The following is a 27,753-nucleotide window of genomic DNA, read 5'->3' as shown; positions in this document are numbered from 1 at the left end:
GTGTGAACCATACTGTGAGATTTTATACTGAAAAACTATAAATATCTTGACATCAAAAACTACCAGGAAAAAAAAAATCAAAAGTAAAGGAAAAGGAAGAGGAAGCCAGAAGAAAAACACTCAACTCAAACTAGGTAGACAAAATCATACAAAGAGAGGAGCTAAGAACTGTTCGGTCTGCCACTTCCCACAGCCGTGAAGGATGAGGGTGTGGCTAGGTGGGCAAGCCTCCCTAGGGCATCACCTCCACCAGAGCCACAGCTAGTCCTAGGTCCGGCATCTGTCACCTCAAAGCAATTTTCAGACACCATTCATACAGCCTGAGTAACTGAGGCATGACCCAAACTTAATGAACTCTTCCCACCTATGCATCAGAGTGGCATTGCTGTCAGCAAGCTGATCAAATTCATAGAAGACAAAAAACCCAGATGAAAACAGTTTGGTTTGAGACACTTTCTAATCAAGAGCAAATAATTTTTCTTTCCAAAATAAAACATTTGCTTCCTAAGTCCATCCTTTTAAAATTACCACTCATAAATTACTCGTAGATTCTTCTATTTAGAATCCAGCACTAATCCCAATTTGAAATGATGGCATTTGCTTTCTGTCCAAAGCCCAGTGGGATCAGTGTTTTTAACTGTATCTGAAGCTTAAAATGAATCCTAACATGGTCAAGGACTACACTGTATTCAACTTTCAGAAACCTAGGTATTCTAATGAGATAATACATGAGGATTTATCCTACCCGAAGTCTCCTGTGGAGTGTCTTGATTTCCCTTTCCATGTCATGTTTTTGGTCCTGGAGTTTTTTAACTGTATCTGAAAACAGCACAGAAGTTTAAATATTTATTCTTAAAGCTGTGTCCCAAGGATTAATATAAAGGAAGGAGGTATTTAAGTATGACATTCAAAAAAAAGGTCATCCTGCCCAAAGACCTTTTAATACAAAACTTAAAAAGAAAAAAGGATGTTCAATCCAAGTATTAACCAACATTACTTTCTAAGGAAAATATCAAGTTTAAATCACAATTTCTGGATTGCTTCCTTCCTCAGTGTCTTAATTATGAAACAAAAAGTTAAGTAAAATCAATTGTTAAGAACACACACATTTTTGGCTCATAACCAATCAAAATAACACTGATTTCTATTAAAATGTGAACTTCTAATCAAAAGGGTTATTAAACTAAACTCATTATGAAAGCATAACTTTCTTTACACACTGGAATAAATTCCAGAAAAGTAGTGAATTAGCAAAATTTTTATAAGCTTAATTAGTTATCCTGGGGAGCTATTTACATTAATTCTATGGAAAAGTCTTTTTCTAAAGTAAGTGATATATTCATAAAATAAATCAAAATTTCTCAAATTATTTCTTGAATATGAATTTTCCTCAAACAATTCCATTGTCACTGTAAACATTTAATGAGTACCACTAATATGCAAAGTACCGGTCTAGACCGAGTGGGAATGCAAACACGAAGGCACAGTCAGGGGCAGCCCAGGTGGCTCAGCAGTTTAGCGCCACCTGTGGCCCAGGGCCTGATCCTGGAGATGCGGGATAGAGTTCGGCGTTAGGATCCCTGCATGGAGCCTGCTTCTCCCTCTGCCTGTGTCTCTGCCTCTCTCTCTCTGTGTCTCTCATGAATAAATAAATATCTTTTTTAAAAAAAGGCCCAGTGAGGCCCAGTGACCCTGGAACCAGAAATACATGGGAAGTCACATTCTATTTGGAGGTTCTGTTCAAAAGTCCATGCTTAAGAGGAAATGCTTTAGGAGGTGCCCATTGGTAACTGCCACCCAGTAAATTTATCACAGTTGGTTACTTTGACAGCTTAGGGACTGAGCATTTTCTTTTGGTCTAAGCACCAGAAAAGGCACTGACATCTGGTGACAAATATTCTGACTTTACCTGTCACCTTCTACTCCAGCAGAGCCCTATCCTTTCTGTGTTCCAACTCTGTGACTGTTGCTGCCAACACTTATATTTCTTTACACATCTGTCTTTACCACTAGACTGAAAACACTTCAAAGTCAGGAGCTATGTGGTGACTTCACAGCCCTAACACCTGGCACATGGTAGAGATACAAAATGGAATAAAGTATAACTACGTAAGCTAATGGAGGGAGCAAGAAGAAGCAATACAAAAATCAGAACCTAGGGGGATCCCTTGGTGGCTCAGTGGTTTAGTGCTTGCCTTTGGCCCAGGATCGAGTCCCACATCAGGTTCCCTGCATGAAGCCTGCTTCTCCCTCTGCCTGTGTCTCTGCCTTTCTCTCTCTGTGTGTCTCTCATGAATAAATAAATAAAAATCTTTTTAAAAATAAAATAAAAATAATAAAAAAATAAAATCAGAACCTAGGGTTTTTGTTTTGTTTTGTTTTTGTTGTTGTTGTTTTGTTGTTGTTGTTGTTTTTAGAACCTAGGGTTTAAAAAAAAATATTCCATTGACAGAACTGTACTCTTTATTATCAGGGATATCACCACCACAGATACTAGTGTGTCTGAGTAAATATTCCCTCCTATTCCTTATACTTACTTAGTAGCAGGAACCTAGGCATAGTGAACACTTGCATGAGGTTATCATATGCAATCAAAAAATTGTCCTTAAGGAGCTCCTAGCTGGATTAGCTGGAGGAGCGTGAGACTCTTGATCTCAGGTTGTAGGTTCAAACCCCATGTTGGGTTTAAGATCACTTAAAAATAAAATCTTAAAAAAAAAAAAATCTTCCTAGGGTGCCTGGGTGCCTCAATCAGTTGAATGACTGACTCTTGATTTAAACTCAGATCATGATCTCAGGGTCATGGGCTGGAGCCCCCGTCAGCTCAAAGCTCAGCAGGGAGTCTGCTTCTCTCTCTCTCCCTCTGCACACGCCCTGTACTCATGTACTCTCTCGCTCTCTCTCAAATGAATAAAGCTTAAAAAAATCTTCCTTAAGCTAAAAAAATTATTAGCTTTTAATCAACACTCTTAAGTAGGAGTGTGTTGTCTTTTCTTAGACTGTTCATCTTCCCCTTCTCAGTTCCATCAAAAACCTGTTCTGCTGTAACCTCTGTGACATGATACCTTTAATTCAATATTGATACATTCATGTTCAGATATTTTAATAGTTTTTAATTTCTTTTTTTTTTTTAGAAAGAGCACATGAGCCAGGGAGTGGGGCACAGAGGAAGAGGAGGAGAGAGAATCTTAAGCAGGCTCCGTGCCCAGCCTAGAGTCTGACACGGGGCTTGATCTCATGACCCTGAGATCATGACCTGAGCTGAAATCAAGAATCAGATGCTTAACCAACCAAGCCACTGAGATGCCCTCAGATATTATATACATGTAATTATATGTGTAATAATTATTACAAATATATAATGATGATATATTTTCTAAAGCTGGATAAAAAAATAAAGGAGATAAAACATGGGGGAAAAACTGGCCAATTTTGGTAGCCAGTAGTTAAGTCCCTCTCATTCATCATCACAAAACTGTTCAACAAAGTTGGGGCCTTTGAAATAAAAAGGGTTCAAAATTTACATTAACTCAATAAATACCTTATAGGTACCTACTTTGTAGCCAGCTTTTTTCTAGATGTTTAACATATAAGGGAAAGGGGAAAAGGATACAATCCTTACCCTCTTATAGACAGAAAAGAGGATGTTTTCATACAAAAAGGAATAAACTTTAAAGTCCATCTCTGTATAAGCTGCTTCTGACCTCATTTAATCTAGAAACTAAGGGTCAGAAGGGCCATTCAATTTGGTTGAGGGCAAAGTGGACACCAGTGAGTGAGTCCAATACCCTGACCCCTACTTCTGGAGCCAAGTATGACTCAAACCAGCATGGATCCTTGGCTCTCATATGACCTACATATAGATGAATTCAAAGTCTTGGTGATATTATCAGACTCAGATTAGAATGACAGTTTCTAGTGTTGGGAACATAGGAGTTACACCTTTCATTTACACTATATTTAAATGCAATCAATTTTTCTAATTAAAATAGGCAAGCAAAAAAGAGAGTGAATTTCTCCTCCTTGGCTAAAAAGTGTTCCTTTTCTGGTCACAAAGGATGTATATCTATCTATCTTTAGATAATTCACATTAGACAAATGACAGCAAATCTTACTATGGCTCACTTTCAACATCTGGTGTTATCTTGATTCTCAGGTGACATTTTAAGCCACTTGGCCATCTTAGACTGGTCATAAAATCCCAGACTTCATTCATTTCTTTGGTTCTTATTCTTCCCTCTTTCTCGAACTCTACATTTATGGCCACATTATCACTGCTTTTAAAAGAGCATTCTTCCGTACTCAGGCTATGTCTTATTAATTCTCTTAAATAGAAAGGAAAGGAAGCTGGCAGCCAATGGACATATTTAGGCAGAATAAAGTACACTAAAGTGTCTCTAGGCAATTTGACTTAAACTTCATGAACCATAACTGTATTTCCACTTTGTAACATAAAGTATTAAAAATGACAACAGGCTTTTCCTCCTCGGAAACAAAGGAGTCTCTAAGTATGCTCTTGTTTTGAAGACTAGCTTAACAAAACTGCCGTTTGGCCCAATTAACGATCATATGAATGGGCAATGTTAGTCTTCAAGTCTAGGGCCACTAAATGCAGTTTCCTTCCTCCTCCAAGTTTTTCTAGTATGAGGGACACTGCCATCTACTGTCTTCAACTCAAAAGCAACATTACATTCTATCAAAGAACAGAAGAACTACTATTATCTCATTTTTAATTATAAATTAAAACTCAGTTTTACAATGTTATTTTTATTCTAGAAATCAAGTAATTGCTATTCTCATTGGTATTAGACCAACTGTGCTCCAAACAATTCTGGGCACTGCCCTGCCCATTTAATAATGGGATTCATAATCTTTTTACCACCAAGACATTTCATTCCCGACAAAGAAGGAAAAAACAACCAGGCCTTCATTCTGGCCCAGTTACATGCCTATCACACATGCTGATGTTACCACTAGGCAAATACCATAATCACAAGCTCAACCTATGACTCCTGGGTCTGTAAAATCAATGAAAGCTCATAAGCAACCTTTCCTGCCCTCCAAATCCAAGAAAACCCTCAGGGTACTAATATCCCAGTGCTGTCATACCCTTACATCCAATCAAGTCCCTCCAACTAATATCAGGTGTAATTTCTAGAAAAAGGGAAAGGACAAGTGTAAATAATCAATTAAAATATCATGCCTTAGGGGCACCACGGAGTCTATCCAGCCCACCAGGCCACAGCTTTATCCCCAAACCAGAATTCCTGATGCTAAAAGGGGACACAGATGAGTTTAAAATGAACCATTTACTACTTTTTTTAAAAGAATTTTTTAAAAATATTTTATTTATTATTTATTTCAGAGAGAGTAGGTTGAGGGGAGCAGAAAAAAGGGGAGGGGTAGAGGGAGAGGAAGAAGCAGACTTCTCCCACTGAGCAGGGAGCCCAACATGGGGCTTGATCCCAAGACCCTGGGATCATGACCTGAGCGGAAGGCAACACTTAACCAACTGAACCACCCAGGCACCCCTGCTACTTTTATTTTTGTTTTTATTCCATATCCTCTGAAAAGTAGATAGAACTTTTCCCCTTTGATTCTAAAAGTAATGTATCCTCACAACAAAAAGTCTGGGAAACAGAAAAGGGTTGCAAAATTGGTATTACTCATGGGGTGGCTGGGTGGCTCAGTTACTTAAGTGTCTCTTGGTTTGGGCTCATGTATGATCTGATCTAGGGTTCCTGGGATCAAGTCCTAAGACTCCAAACTCAGTGGCAAATCTGCTTCTCTCCCCCTCTCCCTAGGTCTCCCCCCTACCCCTGGCTCATGTGTTCTCTCTCTTAAATAAATAAATCTTTAAAAAAGTAAAATAAAATAAATAAGATTACTCATTATTTACATTTGCATATATATCTTTCCAGACTTCATGTGGTAAATCTTTTTCTTAAAATGAGATTATAGTATTTAAATACTTCTTCATAAGCCTTTCAACTTAACAACAGATAAATGGATATTTATCAATAAATACAGATCTGCAGCACTATCTGATGGCTGTGTTAGTACTCCCTCAGTCAGATATACGATTTGTTTTAACAACCTCCTATTAGCAAACAGAATGGTTCTACAATTTTGGGTATAAACATGGTAAATGTCTTTACAAACTTGTTCATATATTACGTGAAGGCACATTTCTAGAAGAGGAAGAAGTAATGGACCGTTTGAACTATCGACAGGATGCATGTTAATCTGTTAGAAGGTTCCAGCTCAAGAATGCAGAAAATTTTTTTGAGAAGTCACCATGTTATAAAATTTAATGCATAGAATACACTGAAATCAGTATTTCTTAAGGAACAACATTATGCTGGCCACCGTTTCAGCATAATGTTGTATTTACAACTTTTATGATTTTAGTTACAGAAGTAATACATCTCATACTCTACTGTCCCATTACCTTCTTTATTCCATCTATGGCACTTTGTGCCATACACACACACCTGCCTAATTTGTCCTCACTGGTGTAATGACAGCCATAGTAGGGATGCACTGGGCACATGGGTTATTCACCTAGATCTCAACTGTTGAAAGTATAGGTAGTTTCCAAGTTTTTGTAGTAAGCACCAATTCTGCAACATACATATCTAAGTTTATATTTGCAAACTTATAAGAATGTTTCTAAAGAACAGATTTCTGGGGCAGCCTGGGTGGCTCAGCAGTTTGGCGCCACCTTCAGCCCAGGGCCTGATCCTGGAGACCCTGGATCAAGTCCCACATCAGGCTCCCTCCACGGAGGCTGCTTCTCTGTGTCTCTGTGCCTCTCTCTCTCTCTCTCTGTGTGTCTCTCATGAATAAATAAATAAAATCTTAAAAAAAAAAAAAAAGAACAGATTTCTGTAGGTGGATTGCTAAAGTACTGCTTACTTTAATTTTGAACAATACTCCAAAAGGCTGAAAGCAATTGATACTCCTTCCAACAGTACATGAGAGGGTCTTTTTCTCCTCTCTTACACACTATCAATCTCTTTTATTTTCCACACCTGCTAAGTGAAAATTGGCATCCTGCTTTACTTTGAGTTTCTTTGCTTTTTTTAGTGAAATTGAGGGTCTTTTTGTACCTTTTCTGCTTACCTATTAATACTTTTTTTGGCTAATGGGTTATCATAATATCACTGATGTATAGGATCTCCTTATATATTTGATATGTGTTACCAATTTCTCCCAATGTCCTTTATTTATGGTACTTTCATTTTGCTGAACTGAAAATTTCAATTATATACAGTCAAATATGAGACTTCCTTTATGGCTTCCCAGTATTCTTTAACATTTTTTCATTTAAGTAGGCTCTAGCCTGGAGCCCAATGCAGGGCTTGAACTCATGACCCTGAGATCAAGATCTGAGCTGAAATCAAGAGTCAGATGTTTAACGGACTGAGCTACCCAAGTGCCTCCTCCTAACATTCTTTAAAAAAAGCTTTTCCCACCACAGAATTATACAACTCTCCTCTGTTCCTTCTGCTACTTCTCTACTCTCAAGCCACCCTTGCTCACCACTGTAAGTAGTGTTCCATGTGAAAGTACAAGACCTGTGTTAGATGTCAGGCCCCAGCCCCCAATCTCAGGAACTATAGCAGGCATGAAAGAAGCTATACATAATTGCAAGCACACACAGAGCATTACTACACAAACACTAAGTGGTTGGTAAGTAAATTCATTGTAACTGATGGGTACATCACTCAAGCCATACCTGCGATCTCCCTGGTACCACTACCCTCAACACCAATCAGCTTTGGTTTGCTGGACTAATAGTGAGTCAAATCATTAACTTCATTTCTTTGGGCTCAGCTGAGTTGCTTCCTTCTGCTATTTCTCTTTTAAGATACTAAAATGTCCAAGTCCTGGTTGGCCTTACTTACTTACAAAGGACAGGGATAACTAATATTAGTGACTTCGACTTCTACATGTTTCTCAACAATTATGAAAGCTACTGTTCTAAACATCGGCCTCTCTCCTCAATGCAACGACTGGCTAAAGGCTTTGCTGATGACACATGCCTACAGGGTATCTTCTTCCAGAGGTACAGGGACATTCAATGGATGGCTTCAATCGAGGCAACAGCGGGGCAGCCCCAATGGCCCAGCGGTTTAGCACCGCCTTCAGCCCAGGGCGTGATCCTGGAGACCCCGGATTGAGTCCCACAAGAGGCTCCCTGCATGGAGCCTGCTTCTCCCTCTGCCTGTGTCTTTGCCTCTCTCTGTGTGTGTGTCTCTCATGAATAAATGGATAAAATCTTTAAAAAACAAACAAACAAAAAAGGCAACGGGTAGGGGTGGGTGTATGTGTGTGTGTGCACCTGTTTCACTGCTGGGCCAAACTGTCTTTCCCTATGTGTGGTCTTCGTTTCAAGACAACATGGCAGCCTGTCGTTACCTCAGGCATGGCTTTACTTCTCTTTCTGATACCAAAGTCATGGCAGGAGCCCCTGGCACCATATTCCCCAACTTATTTAGAAAAAGAATTCAAGCCTCGGGGCAAACACCAGAGCCAGCACTCTACAGAGGAGAGGGTGGTACAACTTCTGGCAATCCTTTATACCACAGCCTGAAACTGCTCCTGGTCCCAGGCCCTATGATTCCTGAGAAGGTCTTAGTACCCCAATCCCCAAAGTCTAACTGGGAACATCATTACTTATAGCTTCAGTATTCTCCTGCACAGATTTTTCTGCTGTTTGAGTTCTCGATATTCCCAATTCCATCTGCTATATATCTTCCAGAAGTTACTCAAAATTGTGGATCTACTGATGAAACCCCTCACCTACTTTCTATCTTTGATTTAGGCTCATTGTAATTTTTATATTACATGGCAGGACCAAGTCACTAAGACTTTGGGAGGGAAAGGAAGTATATGTGTGGCCTCAGGCCATTGTCTTGAACCAAAAGTCTCAACAGTATTGCTGAATGAATCTTTACAACAGATCTTTCTAGTTTGGAATGTTAAATCCAAATACTATGAAAAAGTATGGCAGGCCAGGTCTAAGCAATATGGCACTGACATTATCTGGATACATATCAGGTTCTTTTTTAACAGTTTTTATTTCTCTGCTGATATCTGCTATTTATTCATTCATTGCAAGTGGATTTTCCTCAATGTCCTGGGTACAGTTACAACAGCTGCCTTAAAATCCTGTCCACAGGGCACCTGAGTGGCTCAGTCAGTTAAGCAACCCACTCTTGATTTCGACTCAGGTCACGATCTTGCAGTTGTGAGACTGATCCCCCACACTGGGCTCCCTGCTCAGCAGAAAGTCTGTTTCAAATTCCTTTCCTCTGCCCCTCACTCCACTTGGACACTTGTTCACTCTTTCTCTCTCAGATATATTTAAAAAATATATATTTAAAAAATAATTTAAAAGAATAATAAAAAAATAATAATAAAAAATAATAAAAATAAAAATAAAAATAAATAAAAGCCTGTCCACTAATTCCAAAGTCAAGGTCATATTGGTGTGAGAAATGACTACTGGGGGATCCCTGGGTGGCACAGCGGTTTAGTGCCTGCCTTTGGCCCAGGGCGCGATCCTGGAGACCCGGAATCGAATCCCACGTCAGGCTTCCAGTACATGGAGCCTGCCTCTCCCTCCGTCTATGTCTCTGCCTCTTTCTCTCTCTCTCTCTCTCTGTGTGTGACTATCATAAATAAAATAAAAAAATAAAATAAAATAAAATAAAATAAAATAAAATAAAATAAAATAAAATACTACTAATGCATAGTTTCTTTTTAGGGTGATGAAAAAATTCTAAAATTAACTATGGTAATGTATGCTAAAATATTCTACAGGAGAAAAATCTCAATTTTCCAGAGCACCTGGCTGGCTCACTCAGTGGGGTGTGCAACTCTAGATCTTGGGGTTGAATTCAAGCCCCATGTTGATTGTAGAGATTACTTAAAAATAAAATCTTTTTTTAGGATTTATTTATCTGAGAGAAAGAGAGAGACAGCACAAGTGGGAGGAGCAAAAGGAGAGGGAGAGAGAATCTCAAGTGGACTTGGTGCTGAACACAGAGCCTGAGATGAGGCTCCATCCCAGGACCCTGAGGTCATGACCTGAGCTGAATCCAAGAGTCGGACACTTAACCGATTATGCCACTCAGATGCTCCCTTAAAAATAAAATCTTAAAAAAAGAAAGTCTCAATTTCTCAAGTAACAGCGTTCCCCGTTATCAAGTCCCTTATACCAAGTGCTGACTTAGCATCCATCAATCCCCAAGTGCTAGAATTCACTAAGAAATAAATTAACTCTTATCAGACTATAAAGATAGAATAACGAGTTTCAATTAATACATAAATCTTGTTTGGATCCTGGTTCCTATAGAAAACTAGAAGAGACATTTTGGGGACAGCTGAGAAAATGTGAATATGAGCTATCAGAATTATGGAATTATGCCAAATATTACTAGATATGATTAGGAGAAGAATATTTAGGGGTTGCATACTACATGTCATGAGGTCTATAATTTGCTGTTAGCTGGTTGTTAACACACACACACACACACGGAAGGCAAATATTGCAAAACATTAATAACTATCAATTCTAGGCAATGGGTGCTAACTGTACCATGCTGCCAAGATTTCTGGATATTTGAACTTTTCATTTCAAAATAATTGGGGGGGGGCTACATGGCTAAGAAGAAATTTCATTCAGGATTTTCAGCCACTTCATAATTAAAATCCACATACAGTTAACAGAATTTTTATTTTCACAATGATTTTTCATCCCAGGAATCCTGATCAGCTAACATTTTTCTACCTATTGCCCCAATAACCACATGATGTCACTCTTTCCGTGTTCAAATCAAAAGTCTTGCAAGGGAAAAAGCTGTTATCAGTACTTAACGGAAAATGCACTCAACTTCCAAGTTAATCTGAAAAAATTTAGAACTTTTTACATTTAGGAAATAGAGTTAGATAACTCCTCTCAGTTCAGAAACAATGAAATACAGACTAGACATAAATGTTAAACTGGAAGTTTTTAAAAATTTCAGATAAGAAAGTTTTATCTGTAGGACTATCACTGTCTCCAAGAAAACAGTCTACGGTCAGCTACTTCAGTATCCAAATGTCTCAGAATGTTCCAAATAACCCTGGGGTCAAACCACAAAAGCCGGGCCAACTAGCCAGAGCTCAGAACTGCCTCAAGACATGTTTAGGAGGACTCCTGCAGATGACCCACTCTCTCCTGGAACTAGTTCAAACCTCCCCACCTCTGCAGCAATAGCACATGAGATCTGGCACAATGCTGTGTTTGCTGTCAAGGAAAAATACACTGTCAGAGCCCAATGGAGCAGTATCATGAACCACAAGATTTAAAAGCTTTAACCAATGTATCCAAAATAATCATTTCCATTCTTTTTGTCCCCACCTAGGTATCATTAAAGTGTATTACAACTTAAAATCTGCTAACATTTGAGGAATCTAAGATGCATTATTTGGAAATAATTCCAAATTTACGAAAAGTTGCAAAAACTGGTACAAAAAGCACCCATATACCATTTTCCTCAGATTTGCCTATGTTAACAGTTTACCCACCTGTTTTCATTATTTGCTATCTTGTATCCCTATTTATCAGTCTCTATCTATCTCTGATGTTTTTCTTGAACCCTTTAAGGATATACATCATGGTCCTTTACCCCTAGATATATTTTGTGTGTGGTTCCTAAGTATAGGAACAGAAATACAGCATAGATATCAACTTCATAAATTTATACATGTTTATCTAGCATCCACTTTTGAACAGTTTTGTCATACCATCCTTTATGGCATTCTCCCTACAGCACTAGACCCAGGCTAGGCACAGGTATTGCATTTAATTGTCATGTCTCCCTAGGCCCTTTTAATCCGGAATTTTCCATAGCTTTTATGACATCTTGTGTTTTTAGTAAAACATTCTTATTTTTTGTCTATTTCATGTTTCTTTATGATTAGCTGAAGTTATGCCTCAGCCAGAATATGGCCCAGCTGATACTGAGTCCAATTCTGTGTGCCTCTGTCACTTACACAATCACTCAGTCCAGTGTTGCCCAATTTTTCCACTGTATAATTTCTGGTTGTTTCTTTTTCCTCACTTGCAACATAATAAATAGTCTGTGGAAAGACATTTTAAGATCACCCGAATTTCTGCTCCTCCTCAAACTGTCAACACAGAAATGCTCTGTACTATTCTGGCAACTTTTTTATAAGTCTGAAATAATGATAAAATAGTTTGAAAAAACTTAAAGCAACTTAAAATCAGAGTTTCAATTCTATCAGATCATAAAATCTCCTTGGTAGGGAGGAAAATCAGATAATAAATAAAAACCTATGCCTTACACATAAGATTATGAAGAACGGGTTTCTTTTGTCTTCGTGTGTTTGCAATCACTAGAAGTAAACAATAAATGGCTTTTCCTAAGACCTAGAAAAATATATTAACAATCAGCTTTTCCGTTAAATAACTTTCCATAAACACGCACAGTTTTAAAGCAATGGTTCCACTTAACAGTTTCTCCTTAGGAACAAGACTATCACCTAATGTATGAAATATGCTTTGCCACATGCATATTTCTGCGGGCCACCGTGTGTGCACCAGAGTGCACAGAGTGACCAATTTTCATTCTGTTTACTGAATGAGAACTATCCCCACTCGTTATCATGGGAAGGACAAAACAAAAAGGAACGAAAAGTTCCCCTATCACTTACTCTCTAAATCAGAAATAATAAGGTTGTCGTGGAGTTTTACAGCTCGGTGTTGTTCTACTTCATCTTCAAGTTCAAAGATGGTTTCTTTCATGTCGCTCCTTTCTGTCTCTTTTTCTTCTAGCTCTGATCTTAGTTTCTCTAATGTCATATTCAATTCTTCTATTTGTTTCTTAGCTTCTTCTTGGAAGGCTCGGTATTCATCTTCAACCTATATAGAATTGATAGCATGGATTAGAAAAGTTAAGAGCTTCTTTAAGATAAATTCTAGAATGGAAGTATACACTGTTCCAAAGAAAGCCAAACATGAATTCCTAGGTATGAACTAAAACCACCTGTATAACTGTTTAAAAGTATGAAAAAGTACAATAATATAAGATTTTATGCAATATGTGTAAGCATATTTGTTGCTACATCACTGACAAATTATATTAACATAACACTATACTTAACTAGATTATTTATGAGGAAATTTTGGAAATTTTCTCTTCTCCAAAGTTTGGACCAAAGGCAAGCATTTGGTTAGTAATTAACATCCATTCCCAACAACAATAAAAAGATGTCTGATGTGTGACAGCTTCATTACCAAAATAAAAATGGAAAAAAATTCTCAAATTCTCAAATACTGTCATTGCAAAAGTATCAGCTCAAAGTGCCCTCCAACATACATGCTCCAACAAATAATATATCCCCTAAACTGTATCACTAAACGTCATCACTAAAAAATTAAGATCTAAATTATTTAAATTTTGTCCAAAGATATATTAATGTGTCTTACTTTAAAAATCACTGCACTAAAATAGGAAATAAAATGTAAGATAGAATAATTGGATAACTCATGTAAACAAACACTACACCGGCAATCACACGTGGCACAGACCCTTGGCCGGTGTGCCAGCAACCCCGGGCTCTAGGTTCTGCATAAGTCCTCATTATCATGCTAGGGGTAAAACAAGGGGGCTGGACCCATGACCTCTAAGGTCCTCACCACCAATAAGACCTAGTCCTCTAAGGAATAGGAGCGGGCAGCCCGGGTGGCTCAGCGGTTTAGCGCTGCCTTCAGCCCAAGGCGTGATCCTGGAGACCCAGGATCAAGACCCAGGATCGAGGCCCACGATGGGATCCCTGCATGGAGCCTGCTTCTCCCTCTGCCTGCCTCTCTCTCTCTCTCTCTCTCTCTCTGTCTCTCATGAATAAATAAATAATTTTTTAAAAAAAGGAACAGGAGCCTCTGTACTCCAAAAATATTTTAAACTCACAACAGAATTCTATTTGAAAAACTATAACCACAGGAAAAGACAGGGTAGACATTGCTGATCCCAAAGACTAAACTGCTAGCTCTATCTTTTCTCTGTCAAAATACATTCGAGATAAGGAGGTAAAATTGCACAACACGATCCCCTGGGCACACCCAGACTAGGAAAAATTCTGTTGTCATTTTAGTCCCTTTATCTCAGAGGTAGGAAAACAGTAGTAAAACACAAGTGAGTGAAAGTGAACTATTTTAAAAATACTTTAGACTGGGGGTGCCTTGGTGGCTCAGTTTGTTAAACATCTGCCTTCAGCTCAGGTCATGATCCCAGAGTCCCAGGATCAAGCCCTGCATCAGGCTCCCTGCTCAGCAGTGAGTCTGCTTCTGACCTCTAGACCTCTGCCCCTCACCTCACTAGTGCTCTCTCTCAAATAAATAAAATCTAAAAAAAAAAAAAATACTTTCGATTGTATCCCAATAAAAGAAAAACCATTCTCGAGCTTTAAAACAAAATCAGCAGGATGCCTAGGTGGCTCAGCGGCTAAGCGTCTGCCTTTGGTTCAGGGCATGATCCTGGAGTCCTGGGATCGAGTCCCACATCAGGTTCCCTGCGTGGAGCCTGCTTCTCCCTCTGCCTGTGCCTCTGCCTCCCTCTCTCTCATGAATAAATAAAACCTTCAAAAAAATAAAATAAAATCTGCCTTAAAAAAGTGAATGACATATCACCCAAGCAATACTAGTTTTCAGTAAGCGTGGTGTGTACTGAAGCTGCATAATGCTGATCCAGAACATTTTATCTACTTAAACAATACCTTTGCAATGGTATCCTGCAATCGATTGGCATCATTTCGTGTGTGAGCTAGATCTTCCTGCAGGCTACTAGCCAGAGTCTCTGCTTTTTCTTTGTCCAGCCTAACACTCTCCAGAAGATCCTGAATATCAGATTTGTCTCCAGAGTTATGGATGGAATACAGCTCTGCCACTTTCTGCTTTTCATTCTCCAGCTGGGCCTTTAGGCGATTCATCTCTATCTGATCACTGGCCACTGTGGCTTTATACTCTTCTAATGTGGCTGCCAAGGCTGCTTTACCCTTCTGCTCAGACTCAATAATACGCTCCATATGGTGATTGCGTTCTTTGAGTGCCCCTATCATTTCTTGAGCCTCCTTGTTGTCTTGTTCTGCCATCTTCAAAGTATTGCTTAAATGTTGTTGGACACCAAGAAGCTGCTCTCGTTCAAAACGGGCGTTCTCTGCTAGATCCATATAACGTTGCTCTAATTCCATATAGCGTCCGCTTTTCACATCCTCATCTATGACATAAGAAATGTGATGCTCATCGAGAAGAGAGCGGAAATACTCAATTTGTCGGCTAAAGTGTTCCAACTTATCACTCTGTTGACATAAAGACTCCATAAGAATAACCTTCTCTTCTCCAAGCCTTTCATTTTCACTATTCAGTTCCTGGGTTATCTGCTGTAAATCAGCTAGCTCTTGCAGAGTTGCCTGAAGTTCCTCACTCGTGCTGTGTTGGTTCTCTTCCATCTGGTGTATCCGTTCTGTCAAGCAAGCTACAGACACTTCGCTCGCATTGCCACTGCTCCCCTTCCGGGAGCGCTCTATGCTCGGAATGCCTTCGGACTCTGAGGACGATGGTGCATCCAGGGCATCATCGCTCGATGTGAGGGGCTGGTACACCTCACTGCACTCGCTGTCTAGGTTGTCCATAGAGTTACTGTGCTGGTGGTCCATGAGGGTATTTTCATCCTGACTCAAGAGATCCTCCACTGAGCCAGGGGCAGAGCCTTCCACCGAAGAGGTCAGGGTCCCTCCTCCATCACTCTGGTTGCCAGGGGTGATTTCTGGGCTCAGGGACTGATAACCAAAGAGTTTTTCAGAATTGTCTAACCTCTGCTCTAGGGAAAAGCCCAGCGCATTCAACCTGTCCTTTAACATTCTGTTTTCGTTTTTCAGCTGGTTGAGTTCTTCCCGGATGGCAGTATTCTGTTCCTGCAACTGCAGTAAAGTGGACTCGACGTCAGTTGGCTGGTGAGCAATGATGGCTTCCTTCTCAGATTTTTCATCACCCTCAGAATGATCCTCATTAATGCCCAGCTGAGCACGCATGTCTCGGAGTTCATTTCTCAAATGTAAGATTTCCACGTCTTTGGTTTTTGCCAGTGTGAGAAGATCTTTCACTTTGGCTTCCAAAGCAGCTTTGTCACTGATCTGGTTGTCCGACTTGGACTTGCTCATACGAACGTCACATTCTGTAGTAGTGCGACTGCGGGAACGCTTGGCCAATGCCACATCATTAGCTCCCTGACCCGCCGAAGGTAGTTTTTTGCTCTGGTTTAGTCGGGTTCGCTCACGTAATCTTTCTCTAGTAGAACTGGATTCTTTATTACCTATGGAAGTACTCCGCTTGGTTGAAGAACTTGTGCCTTAATGTTTAAAACAAAGAATGTAAGGCAAAAACATTAGCAAGGAGGCATACAGGTTATATCAGAGAAAATCTAGAGACCCTCACGTGGATTCTGACCCACATTAATCTTGTCTTATATTCTGGTTACTGTAAAATTCTATTTCCTCAAGACCAGATCATTCATCTTTTAATTATCAATGAAAAAGAAGTTATACACTGAAATGGACACTTCAAAAGGTGAATTTTACAAAATGTGAATAGTATCTCAATAAATTAAAATTATAATTAAAAAGTTACACATTAACTCAAATCCTAAACCATGGTTTTAAACAGGTAGCCAGGGACCTAACATTCCAGGGCAAGCTAGACAGATGAAGCGGACGCTAGGATTAACTAGTCAGGTAGCAAATTAACTGTAAATCAGATGGTAAAGAAAGATCAGAGATGAGCAATAAGGGAAAGGCAGCCTCTGGACAAACCAAAAATCTAAGCTACCTACAATAAACACAAAAGTATGATCAAAATTTTTTAAAAAGTGTGATAAAAATAAGTGCAAAAAGTTCTTCACATCGTAGAATGCCACATAATAGTACCAATAACATTAGTTATAATATAGCTACTTAGCATTTATTTTACAAACACAGATGAACACCTCATATTCATTAATTTATAGAAGTCTCATTGTTAACATAATGAAGAAACTCACACAGAGATGTTAAATAATTTGCCAACATCTCACACGTAGTAAGTGATTGGGCTAAGATTCAAAAACAGGCAAGGAATCTGGCTCCAGAATCTGCAACTTAAGTAAGTAGTATTTTATGCTGCCTCCCAAAATGTTAGAAAACAATAACTATTTATGTTAACTAATGATGGCATATTATCAAATATGCTACAGGAACCACTATTACCTGACTACTAAAATTCTAAACCTGTGAAAATTGACATAGTCACATGTTTAATACACAAAGAACAAGAATATGCTTACCTATAAACATTTAAGAAATAATTTGCTGCTTTTTATTTTGAAAAATAAAATCTAGACCTATTCAGTAAGAATTCTGTAAGAATCTGCTAGTTTTTTATGTGGCAGGCACCAGGCTACAGAAGTATGAGGAAGCAAAAGATTGATATGGTATAGGAAATAGCCACTAATTCTGGCAAGGATCAGGTGTAAAGCAGGGGAGGGCATTCTGGCCAGCCACAGGACAGGACGAGGAAGCAGAAGTGAACAAGACACATAGTAAGGAAAAGTAAGGTCACACAATTAATGCAAGCAGCAGGGGAAGTTTTTATGGGGCCCTGAACGCCAAGGGAACTTTTAGTGAGTTCCACAGTAAATGTTCAATAAATGTTCTGGAGCAGGGAAGACATATAGGGAATGGCATTTTTATGAAAATGAACCCAGAGGCTGCTAAGTGAAACCTCTGAGAAAGAAGAGAGGCCAAGGAGGAGGGGGGTGAGGCAGAGCAGTTAGAGTAAAGGAGGGCCTACATTTGGGGAGTGAGATGGGGATCTCTGCAAGAATAGAGAAGGAATGATACATCTGTAACAGATTTACGCAGTAGAAAGAAGATGAGAAACAATTGCAAATGGAGACCAAAAAAGGAAAAGGGTGGTATAACCAGAAGTATTCATTCTCTACCCCATTTCTGTAAACAGTACCAAACATCCTTCTTTTCCAAACCAAAACCCATCCTAAGAAGGAAAAGATCTGGGCAAGCCTGAGAGAAAAAAGGAAAAAGCAGTCAGTAATGAGGAGAGGGACTGATAACACCCCAAAAGGAAAGGAGAGGTAAAGAACAAGAAAGTAAGAGACAGAACATAACAAAGACAAGCTTCCCATCTGGGATTAGTGTGCCCAGTGGGCAGATGAAGAATGTGAGTTACAGACACATGAACAGGTCTTAGAGAAGTCACGAGGAGTACATAAACGTACAGCAGATCCACTGAAGAGTTAAGGATGTTTTCAGGAGATGAATTGTGTCCTCCAAATTCATGTGTTGAAGCCATAACCCCCAGTACTTCAGAATGTGACTGTATTTGGGAGTAGAGTGATAACTTAAAGTGGTACCTATATTAACATGGGGTTTGTTACAGTGAGCCCTAATCCAATCTGACTGGTATCTTTATAAGGAGAGGAGACCAGGACACAGACACAGAGAGAGGGATGACCAGACAATGAAGAGACAACCAACAAGCCAAGGAGGCCTCAGAAGAAATCAAACCGGCGGACACCTTGATCTCAAACTCCCAGCCAGTTTTGGTGAGAACTACGTGTCTGTTATTATTTTTTTTTTTTAAGATTTTATTTATTTATCCATGAGAGACACAGCAAGAGACAGAGACATAGGCAGAGGGAGAAGCAGGCTCTCTGCAGGAAGCCCGATGCGGGACTCGACCCCAGGACCCCAGGATCATGCCCTGGGCCAAAGGCAGACGCTCAACCGCTGAACCAACCAGGCATCCCTACGTGTCTGTTATTTAAGCCATGCAGTCTGTATTTTGTTAGGGGACCCCAGCAAACTTAATACAGAGGTACAAAGCTGCCTCCGGTAGGACAATACATACAGGGAGGAGATAAGTGAATTCAGACTGTGAGGGGAGGTAGCATTTGTCAGTGGGGAACCTGGGTCCAAATGTGAGGTATCTCTCCCAGTAGATTCTAAAAGCTGGAAATAGGAAAAGATACAGATGGTATTAGAGTACTTATCTTCCTTCTTACCACAAAAGCTGCAGTGTTAAGTGTGGCGATGACCTCAGGCTTGAAAGTAAAAGACTCAAGGGACAGTCCTTACTCCATCAGCTCTACAGCCTGGTACAAACTATTACGGTACCCAATAAATATTTTCTGAACAAATGAATGCAAGGCCTTAGGCAAGATACTTAAGTATCTTTAAGTGCTTGAAGCATAGCTCTCACATCTCTAAAATGAAGATAGCAGCCTCTACCTCAAAGGGCTATAGTGAGGATAAAATGGAACGGTGCCTGGTGTTAACAGTGCCTTCCATGTTTCCTCCTTGTGATCATACCATATGACTAATATAATTAACCTCGGAACATGATCTGAGATAGAAGGATGAGTCCACAGAAGGTCAAAACAGGAGAGAGGACAGTAGGTACACCTGGGTTAGGAAAAAGTCTAATACACACACAAGGAGCTAACAGCCTAAATAATGATGATAAAGAAGGTCTGCTACATTTTTGACAATGTGCTTCCATCAGCTGCATTACAAATATGTGATCTTTGGATGCCTGGCTGTCTCAGCCAGTGGAGTAGAGTATGTGACTCTTGATATTGGGGCTGTAAGTTCAAACCTCATGTTGGGTGTAGAGATTACCTCAAAATAAAATCATTTAAATAAATAAACAGGGGGATCCCTGGGTGGCTCAGTGGTTTAGTGCCTGCCTTCAGCCCAGGGCTTAATTCTGGAGTCCCGGGATCGAGTCACGCATCGAGGTCCCTGTGTGGGGCCTGCTTCTCCCTCTGCCTGTGTCTCTGCCTCTCGCTCTCTCTGTGTTTCTCATGAATAAATAAATAAAATATTTTAAAAAATAAACAAACAAACAAACAAACATGTGGATCTTGTGTTTCCTGGAACTTCTGAAGTTTTTTTCTGTAAGTATAAGAAGTAAAATATAGGGACGCCTGGGTGGCTCAGCGGTTGAGCGTCTGCCTTTGGCTCAGGTCATCATCCTGGAGTCCCAGGATCGAGTCCCACATTGGGCTTCCTGCATGGAGCATGCTTCTCCCTCTGCCTATGTCTCTGCCTTTCTCTCTGTGTCTCTCATGAATAAATATATAAATAAATAAACAAACAAACAAAACCTTTAAAAAAAAAGAAAAGTAAAATTTGATAGTGTTATTCCTTAGACTACAGGAGGAGTTAACTTATGGACTCCATCAATCTAAAGCCAAACTGCTGCTAATGAATGAAGAACAAACGGTAGAACAGGAATGAATGGATCCAGGCACTGATCGTCAAAGGCTGCTAACATTGAGGCAAGACAGACAGCAAAATGAGGTGCTACTGGTGGATAGACAACTACTATGTATGAAGGAGTTTTGGGGGAGAAAAAGGAACCTGAATCTGTCCCATCAAGGCTCTAGATCCAACGACATTAACAGTAAATGAACAAAGGAACATGATCAAGGACACCAAGGGGATATAACACCAAAATCCAAGTCACAGGAAAATGTAAGTCAAATAACTAGTTTCTATAAAATTTAAATTGTAAGAAAAAGAATTGGTTTAAGAAAGAGTAACAATTATTATATATGGACCTTAAGTGAATTCTGATCCACAGACAGTTAATTATACATAAGAAAGGTTTATGAAAAAGTTGGAAATTTGAATAAGTATTTCTTTATATTTATGATTTGAGGAATGATTAATAATTATTTTAAGGGCTGATAATGGCATCATGATTATATTTTTAGGGGAATCCTTATCTTTCAAAAATAATTATATATTTGTGGATAAAATTATAGGACACCTAGAATTTGCTTCAAAATAATGAGGGAAGTGGGTATCAAGAAATTAAGACTGGCCATTAGTTGATAAGGGTGATGAGTACATGGGGTTGAAATACAAATACTTTTGTCCATGCCCAATATTTTCTTTAATCAACAGAACCCCTTAAATACCACTGTACTCTGCCATTCAAACAAAAAAGCAGTTTAACTCTTACTCTGAATGTTGCCCATACCTGTGCTGATCTTGGACTTGTTCTCCACAGTGGTCATGGCAGGGGCCGAGGCTGAAGATCCTGTGGAAGGGCAGGTGCTTTTCTTTCCTTTAACACCATTAGTCACTGTCACCCCTCCAGCCATTCCAGCTAAGAGGTCATCACTGCTCTTGGTCTAGAGGCAACAGAAAATAAATTGACTAGTTGATGAAGCAAAAGTAAATAATATTTTAAGACTAAACAAAGCTCTTGGTTTTTACATCGAATTCAAGATCAGGAGCTCTATAAAGATTTTCTGACAGTTACCAAGCAGTACTTCATACTGCACTTCAGAAAAAGAACCTCTTTACTGGTTTATAAATAATCACACATATGAAATATGAAAATCATATATGTAATCGAAGATTTTATGGAAGCCTACTGGGCACCCACACGTGCCAGTCAGTGAGAGATAGGAAACAGTGAAGACATCCTCTTTGTTACTCTTTCATCTAGGACAGGACTTATAAATCATATGAGCATTACCACACAGGCTCTGAGGAAAAGTTCTATAATGCCACAGAAAATGCCATCCTGTAATTTCTAGAGAGAAATACCCCTGGGAATCAGAAATAATTTTTACTGCTTTAAAGTAAAGCACTGGGCAGCCTGGGTGGCTCAGCGGTTTAGCGCCACCTTCCGCCCAGGGTGTGATCCTGGAGACCTGGGATCGGGCCTGCTTCTCCCTCTGCCTGTGTCTCTGCCTCTCTCTCTGTTTCTCTCATGAATAAATAAATAAAATCTTTAAAAATAAAATAATAATAAAGTAAAGCACTGATGGAGCCATTATTTTGAAATTTACTCTTTTCACCTGACCTAATTTTTTTAGCAGTCTAATTTAGGCCAAAATTGAAAGATTTTTTTTTTTTTTTAAAGCTTAGGTAATATATAAATAAAAACTAGGGAATTTAAGGTTAGAGTGAGGGTTAGTCAGCCTAAATGATCATATTGCTTGAGAAAGAGCCTTTGTAATACTTATTTATATTTTACAGACTGAAGAAAATACGAGCTTTTTAAAAAGAATATAAGCATCAACTATACTTCAATTAAAACAAAAACAAAACAAATACTGTGTGATGGGGTGATAATGTGATGGGGTATAAAATTATTAAAGAAAAATGGTGAAAAAATCTTTTTACTTCTAGGAATGAAAGAACATAGAGGAGTTAAAAAACTGAAAAAAAGAAAAACTACTTTTAAAAAAATTAATTAAATTTGAGAGAGAGAGCATAAGCAGGAGGTACAGAGGGAGAGAGAGAGAGAATCTCAAGCAGACTCTGCACTGAGCACATAGCCCAATGAGAGGGTCAGTCCCCAAACCCAGAGATCATAATCTGAGCTGAAATCTAGACTCAGATGCTCAACCAACGACTGAGCCATCCAGAGACCCCAAGAAAAACTACTTTTTAATAAAAAAGAACCAAAAAGTTTTGTCCTTTTAAGGTGAAAGCATAAGTTAGCCAACTGATTTATTACTGTTATCTATCTGGAGCCACACAATCATAATAAATTCTTGGGCAATCATAATAAATTCATCTCTACAGATTAAAACGGTCCATAAATTACTAATCTCTAAAATTTCTTCCCGTTCTAAATGTCAGTGGAGTAGATTCTGTTCTCATCATTCAATTATAAAAGTTATAATACCATTAGCTACATCAATCTGTCTTACTAAGGGTAGAAAAGGATTAATATTTTAAACAAATTAAACTAATTAAGCTTTGGTAATTTAGGATTGTCACATTATAAAAAATCTAGTTATATGTAACAAGAAAGGAGGATACTACATTGATCATTAAGGACTGTTCACATTAAGACTAGTTTCTGGGGCACCTAGGTGGCTCAGCTGGTTAAGGATCTGCCTTCCACTCAGGTCATGACCCCAGGGTCCTGGAATCAAGACCCTGGTCGGGCTCCTTGCTCAGAGGGGAGCCTGCTTCTCCTTCTAACTCTCTCCCTCTTCCCCTCCTCCTCCTTGCTTGCTCTCATTCCTGGTCTCTCAAATAAATAAATAAAATGTTAAAAAAAAAAAAAAAGAATAGTTCCTGTTTATGAAATTGGTCATCAACTATGTAAATTTGTAAATCAAGTTCTACTTCCTTCCTGTCAATTTGTCCCTCATCAATTAATCAGTAAATAAACTCAATATAACCAAATATTTTCAAATCACTTCTTATATTCTGTTAAAATGAGCTTTGAGGTAGTTTATCTTTCTTCATAAATTAAATATGTTTTCTTTCATAATTATTACATCTGAAAACCACCTTACACAGTCATGTGAAAAATGGCTTAATCGTCACATTTCTTTTTACAGTTTGTCTTTGGGTAATGGCAAAGTTAAATATACATTAGAGCACCAAGTCAAAAACTCTGCAATTATCATAATAACTATGGTTAATGGTATACTGGAACATGAATAAACAAGTGGAATAGAAAAAAATCCAAAAAGAAACTGCATATATAGACACCTGATTTATGACCAAAGAAGGAATACAGAAAAAAAAGAGTTTTTCAATAAATGATACTAGATCAATTGCATACTCACAAAAGAAAAAAAAATGAACAAGCCCTATTTCACACCATATCAAAAATAAATCCCAAGGCTTTCTAACTATGATTCAAAATCCTGAATGATGGCAGCCCGGGTGGCTCAGTGGTTTAGCGCCATCTTCGGCCCAGGGTGTGATCCTGGAGACTTGGGATCGAGTCCCACGTCGGGCTCCCTGCATGGAGTCTGCTTCTCCTTCTGCCTGTGTCCTTCCCCCTCTCTTTCTCCCCCTCTGTGTCTGTCATAAATAAATAAATAAAATCTTTAAAAAAAAATCCTGAATGATGAAACAAAGAACTGATAAATTTGACTACATAAAAATTAAAATCTTTAAAAAATTTAAATATCCTGTACATGATCCAAAAAATCATTGTAAGCAAAGTTTTAAAAATTAAACTGGGAGAGTATATTTGCAACATCTCACAAATAAAGGACTAATATCACGATCCCTGGGTGGCTCAGTGGTTTGGCGCCTGCCTTTGGCCCGGGGCACGATCCTGGAGTCCCGGGATCGAGTCCCACGTCGGGCTCCCAGCATGGAGCCTGCTTCTCCCTCTGCCTGTGTCTCTGCCTCTCTCTCTCCTCTCTGTGTATTCCCATGAATAAATAAATAAAATCTTTAAAATAAATAAATAAATAAATAAATAAATAAATAAATAAATAAGGACTAATATCCTTAAATTACAAAAAACTCTTAGAAATCAAGGAGTAAAAAACACAGAAAGTGAGCAAAATAGGAATGCCTGGGTGGTTCAGCGGTTAAGCATCTGCCTTAGGCTTTAGGGTGTGATCCTGGAGTCCCAAGATTGAGTCCTGCATCGGGCTCCTTGCATGGAGCCTGCTTCTCCCTCTCTCTCTCTGTGTCTCTCATGAATAACTAAGTAAAATCTTTAAAAAAAGAAAAGTGAGCAAAATAAACAATCACTATAATCAATGCATACACGATACAAAAAAAAGAACCAGTCTAACTCACAATAGGAGAAATGCAAATTAAACAACACTGAGATACATCTCACCTTTCAGAATGGCAAAAATGAGAAGTTATGACACACATTCCTTTGTGAAGGGTGTAAGGGAAACAAACACTCTCGTAAGTTGCTGGTGAGAACAGAGCTGGTATGGCCTTATGAAAGGCATCCAATAATGTCTAACAGAACTACTTAATGCATTTACTGTATATCCAGAAACTCACCTCTAGGAATTTCACCTGAAGACATACCTTTAATAATACAAAAATACACACACATAAGGTTACTCAATGCAGCATTGCCTTTTTTTTTTTTTTTAAGATTATATTTATTTACTTGAGTAAGAGAGTGAGCACAAGCAAGGGGAGAGGGAGAGGGAGAGAGAGAAGCAGACTCCCTGCTGGGAGTGGGACCGATATAGGGCTCGATCCCAGGACTCTGGGGTCATAACCTGAGTGGAAGGCAGATGCTTAACCAACTGAGCCACTCAGGCACCCCTGAAGCATTGTCTTTAATTGCAAAATATTGGATGGATTCCTCGGTGGCTCAGCGGTTTAGCGCCTGCCTTCAGCCCAGGGTGTGATCCTGGAGTCCCAGGATCGAATCCCCCATTGGGCTCCCTGGTTGGAGCCTGCTTCTCCCTCTGCTTATGTCTCTGCCCCCCTCTCTCTCTGTGTTTCTCTTGAATAAATAAATGAAATCTTAAAAAAAAAAATCGCAAAATATTGAAACACCTTGAATGCCCATACACAGAACAGAACTCAAATTATAGTACATCCATACAAAGATACATTAAGCAGAATGAGAAGGCTTGCTATAAATTGGTATAGAGATTTCTAGAATACATTAAGTGATAAAAAGTAAAATGTAGAAACAGATCTAACTATGGCAACTTCTGTGTAACAAAGGGGAAATAACACAATAAATATATATACATGGATCTGATCATTTATGCAAAAAGAAATACAGGAAGTATAAAAACAAAAACCCAACTAGACTGTTCACCTCCTAGGGCTCGGTGGGGACAGAGTAAGAAGGAATGGAGGAGGGGAGTGGAGGGGCACTTCTCTAAACACATCTCCTAAGTCTGACGTGTGTTACTGAACCCTGGTAGTGTTTCACACGCTTGCAGTTAATTAATTAAACAAGGGGGTAGGGGAAACCCTAAAATGGAACACAAGAGGAACAAATGGACCCAACTACATTTCAAATAAAGTAACACAGCCACACAGGATGGAAGATAGATGAAGAATCCAAATATCTTCTGAAAACTGTATTTTGACCATAAATCTTCAAACTCTCAAGCTAAAGACCAAAAATTATATATTCTGAATTCTAGCTGATAGATCTGTTTTTGGCAGTGACATGGTGAGCAATTCTATAACTAGTGCCTACATATTCTAGATTGAGAAAATAAACATAATGAAAGCCAGGTTTCTCACTGTCAGAAGACTGGAATTACAATTAGAGAAAATGAAAAGGCTACTTACTCTAAACTGTATGTCAAATGGACCTGGAAGTAATAGCGTGAACTCACAGGTTTTATTATATATGAAGAGAAACAGACAGAAATTGATACAGATATGCAGGTGTGCACTTGTGTGTGCACCTGCATGTGTGTGCATGTGTCTGTTTCCTCTCTGTCTGCTGAGCAGGCTTAAAAACAACAATATAGGGCAGCCCGGATGGCTCAGCGGTTAGCGTCTGCCTTTGGCCCAGGGTGTGATCCTGGAGACTCGGGATCAAGTCTCATGTCGGGCTCCCTGCATGGAGCCTGCTTCTCCCTCTGCCTGTGTCTCTGCCTCTCTCTCTCTCTCTCTCTCTCTCTCTCTCTGTGTGTCTCTCATGAATAAATAAATAAAATCTTTTTAAAAACAACAAGAAACACAATATACTCAAAAGCAACAAGCACAATTAGGTTCCAAAGGCTTTAAGTGCCATCCTCCACTAAAAGGAACAAAGCCTTCATGAAGAAAAGGCTGACTCTAGGACTACGGCTGGAAAACAAAAACTTCTCACGTCAGAAATTGAGGGGTTGCTCAAAAAAGAATAGGAACATACTGAAAGGACACAGGAGCCGGCCTGAAGGTACTCCCACCAAAGCCCCCTGATTCACTAAATAGGGTCAGTCTGAGCATCAAAATAAATGATGCTAACCATCAACAGCCCACTGAATAAGAATCCATTATTCCACACAAACAAACAAATATATAGGTGGGGCAAAAGTGAAAACTCTTTCTTGTAAGTAAAATGCCAGCTACTACATGTAAAAAGAGAATTATAGAATTTGAAAACTACCACTTGACAAAAACCATACTAATATCTGATCCTAGAAAGAATCAAGAATCGCTAAAACTAGGGTGTGAAAGTCTGATGAGAAAGTGGATATTTACAAAGTCTCCAAGTATTTTGAACAAGATACTTTTGAATTACAAAAGGAAACATGATAACCTGATAGCAGAAAAACCAGACACCACCTTAACCAAATTAAGTTAATATCACCAGGAATGGAACAGATTGACACCATGTGCTTCTGGAAATGCTGGACATGTGGCTTCTGTGGGATTTCTGCCAAAAACCCATAACCCAAACCTAATCACAAGGAAACACTGAGAAACCTAAATCTGGAGAACAGTCTACCAAACAAACTAGCCTACATTCCTAGTAACGTCAAGGTCACAAAAGACAAAGACTGAAGAACTATTCCAAGTTTAAGAAGAAAAGAAGAGAGTGACAACTAAATGTAACTCATTATCCTGGACTGAAAGCTGGACCTGAAAAAAAAAGTTCTTTTTGCTAAAATGGACATGAGCACAATTGGTGAAAAAATTTTTTTAAAAGAGGTTACTTATTGGGATCCCTGGGTGGCGCAGCGGTTTGGCGCCTGCCTTTGGCCCAGGGCGCGATCCTGGAGACCCGGGATCGAATCCCACGTCGGGCTCCCGGTGCATGGAGCCTGCTTCTCCCTCTGCCTATGTCTCTGCCTCTCTCTCTCTGTGTGACTATCATAAATAAATAAAAATTAAAAAAAAAAAATTAATAAAAGAGGTTACTTATTTATTCATGAGGGACAGAGAGAGAGAGAAAGAGAGAGGCAGAGACACAGG

The 27,753-nt window shown here is 39.1% G+C and overlaps 1 protein-coding gene across 1 annotated transcript in view; it reads right to left on the bottom strand.

Annotated features, from left to right (window-relative positions):
• The window catches only part of SPECC1L (sperm antigen with calponin homology and coiled-coil domains 1 like), a 99,581-nt gene that overhangs the window by 64,207 nt on the left and 7,621 nt on the right, over nucleotides 1-27,753 (bottom strand). Inside the window, 4 exon segments of the mRNA NM_001048114.1 lie at nucleotides 746-819; nucleotides 12,730-12,937; nucleotides 14,791-16,421; nucleotides 21,113-21,266. Coding sequence (NP_001041579.1) covers nucleotides 746-819; nucleotides 12,730-12,937; nucleotides 14,791-16,421; nucleotides 21,113-21,266 — 2,067 coding nt within the window.

This window comes from Canis lupus, chromosome 26 (genome assembly GCF_011100685.1).
Source record: "Canis lupus familiaris isolate Mischka breed German Shepherd chromosome 26, alternate assembly UU_Cfam_GSD_1.0, whole genome shotgun sequence".
In the NCBI taxonomy this organism is placed as follows: domain Eukaryota; kingdom Metazoa; phylum Chordata; class Mammalia; order Carnivora; family Canidae; genus Canis; species Canis lupus.
Note: the sequence above shows the minus strand (reverse complement) of the source record. Positions and strands in the feature narration are given on the sequence as shown.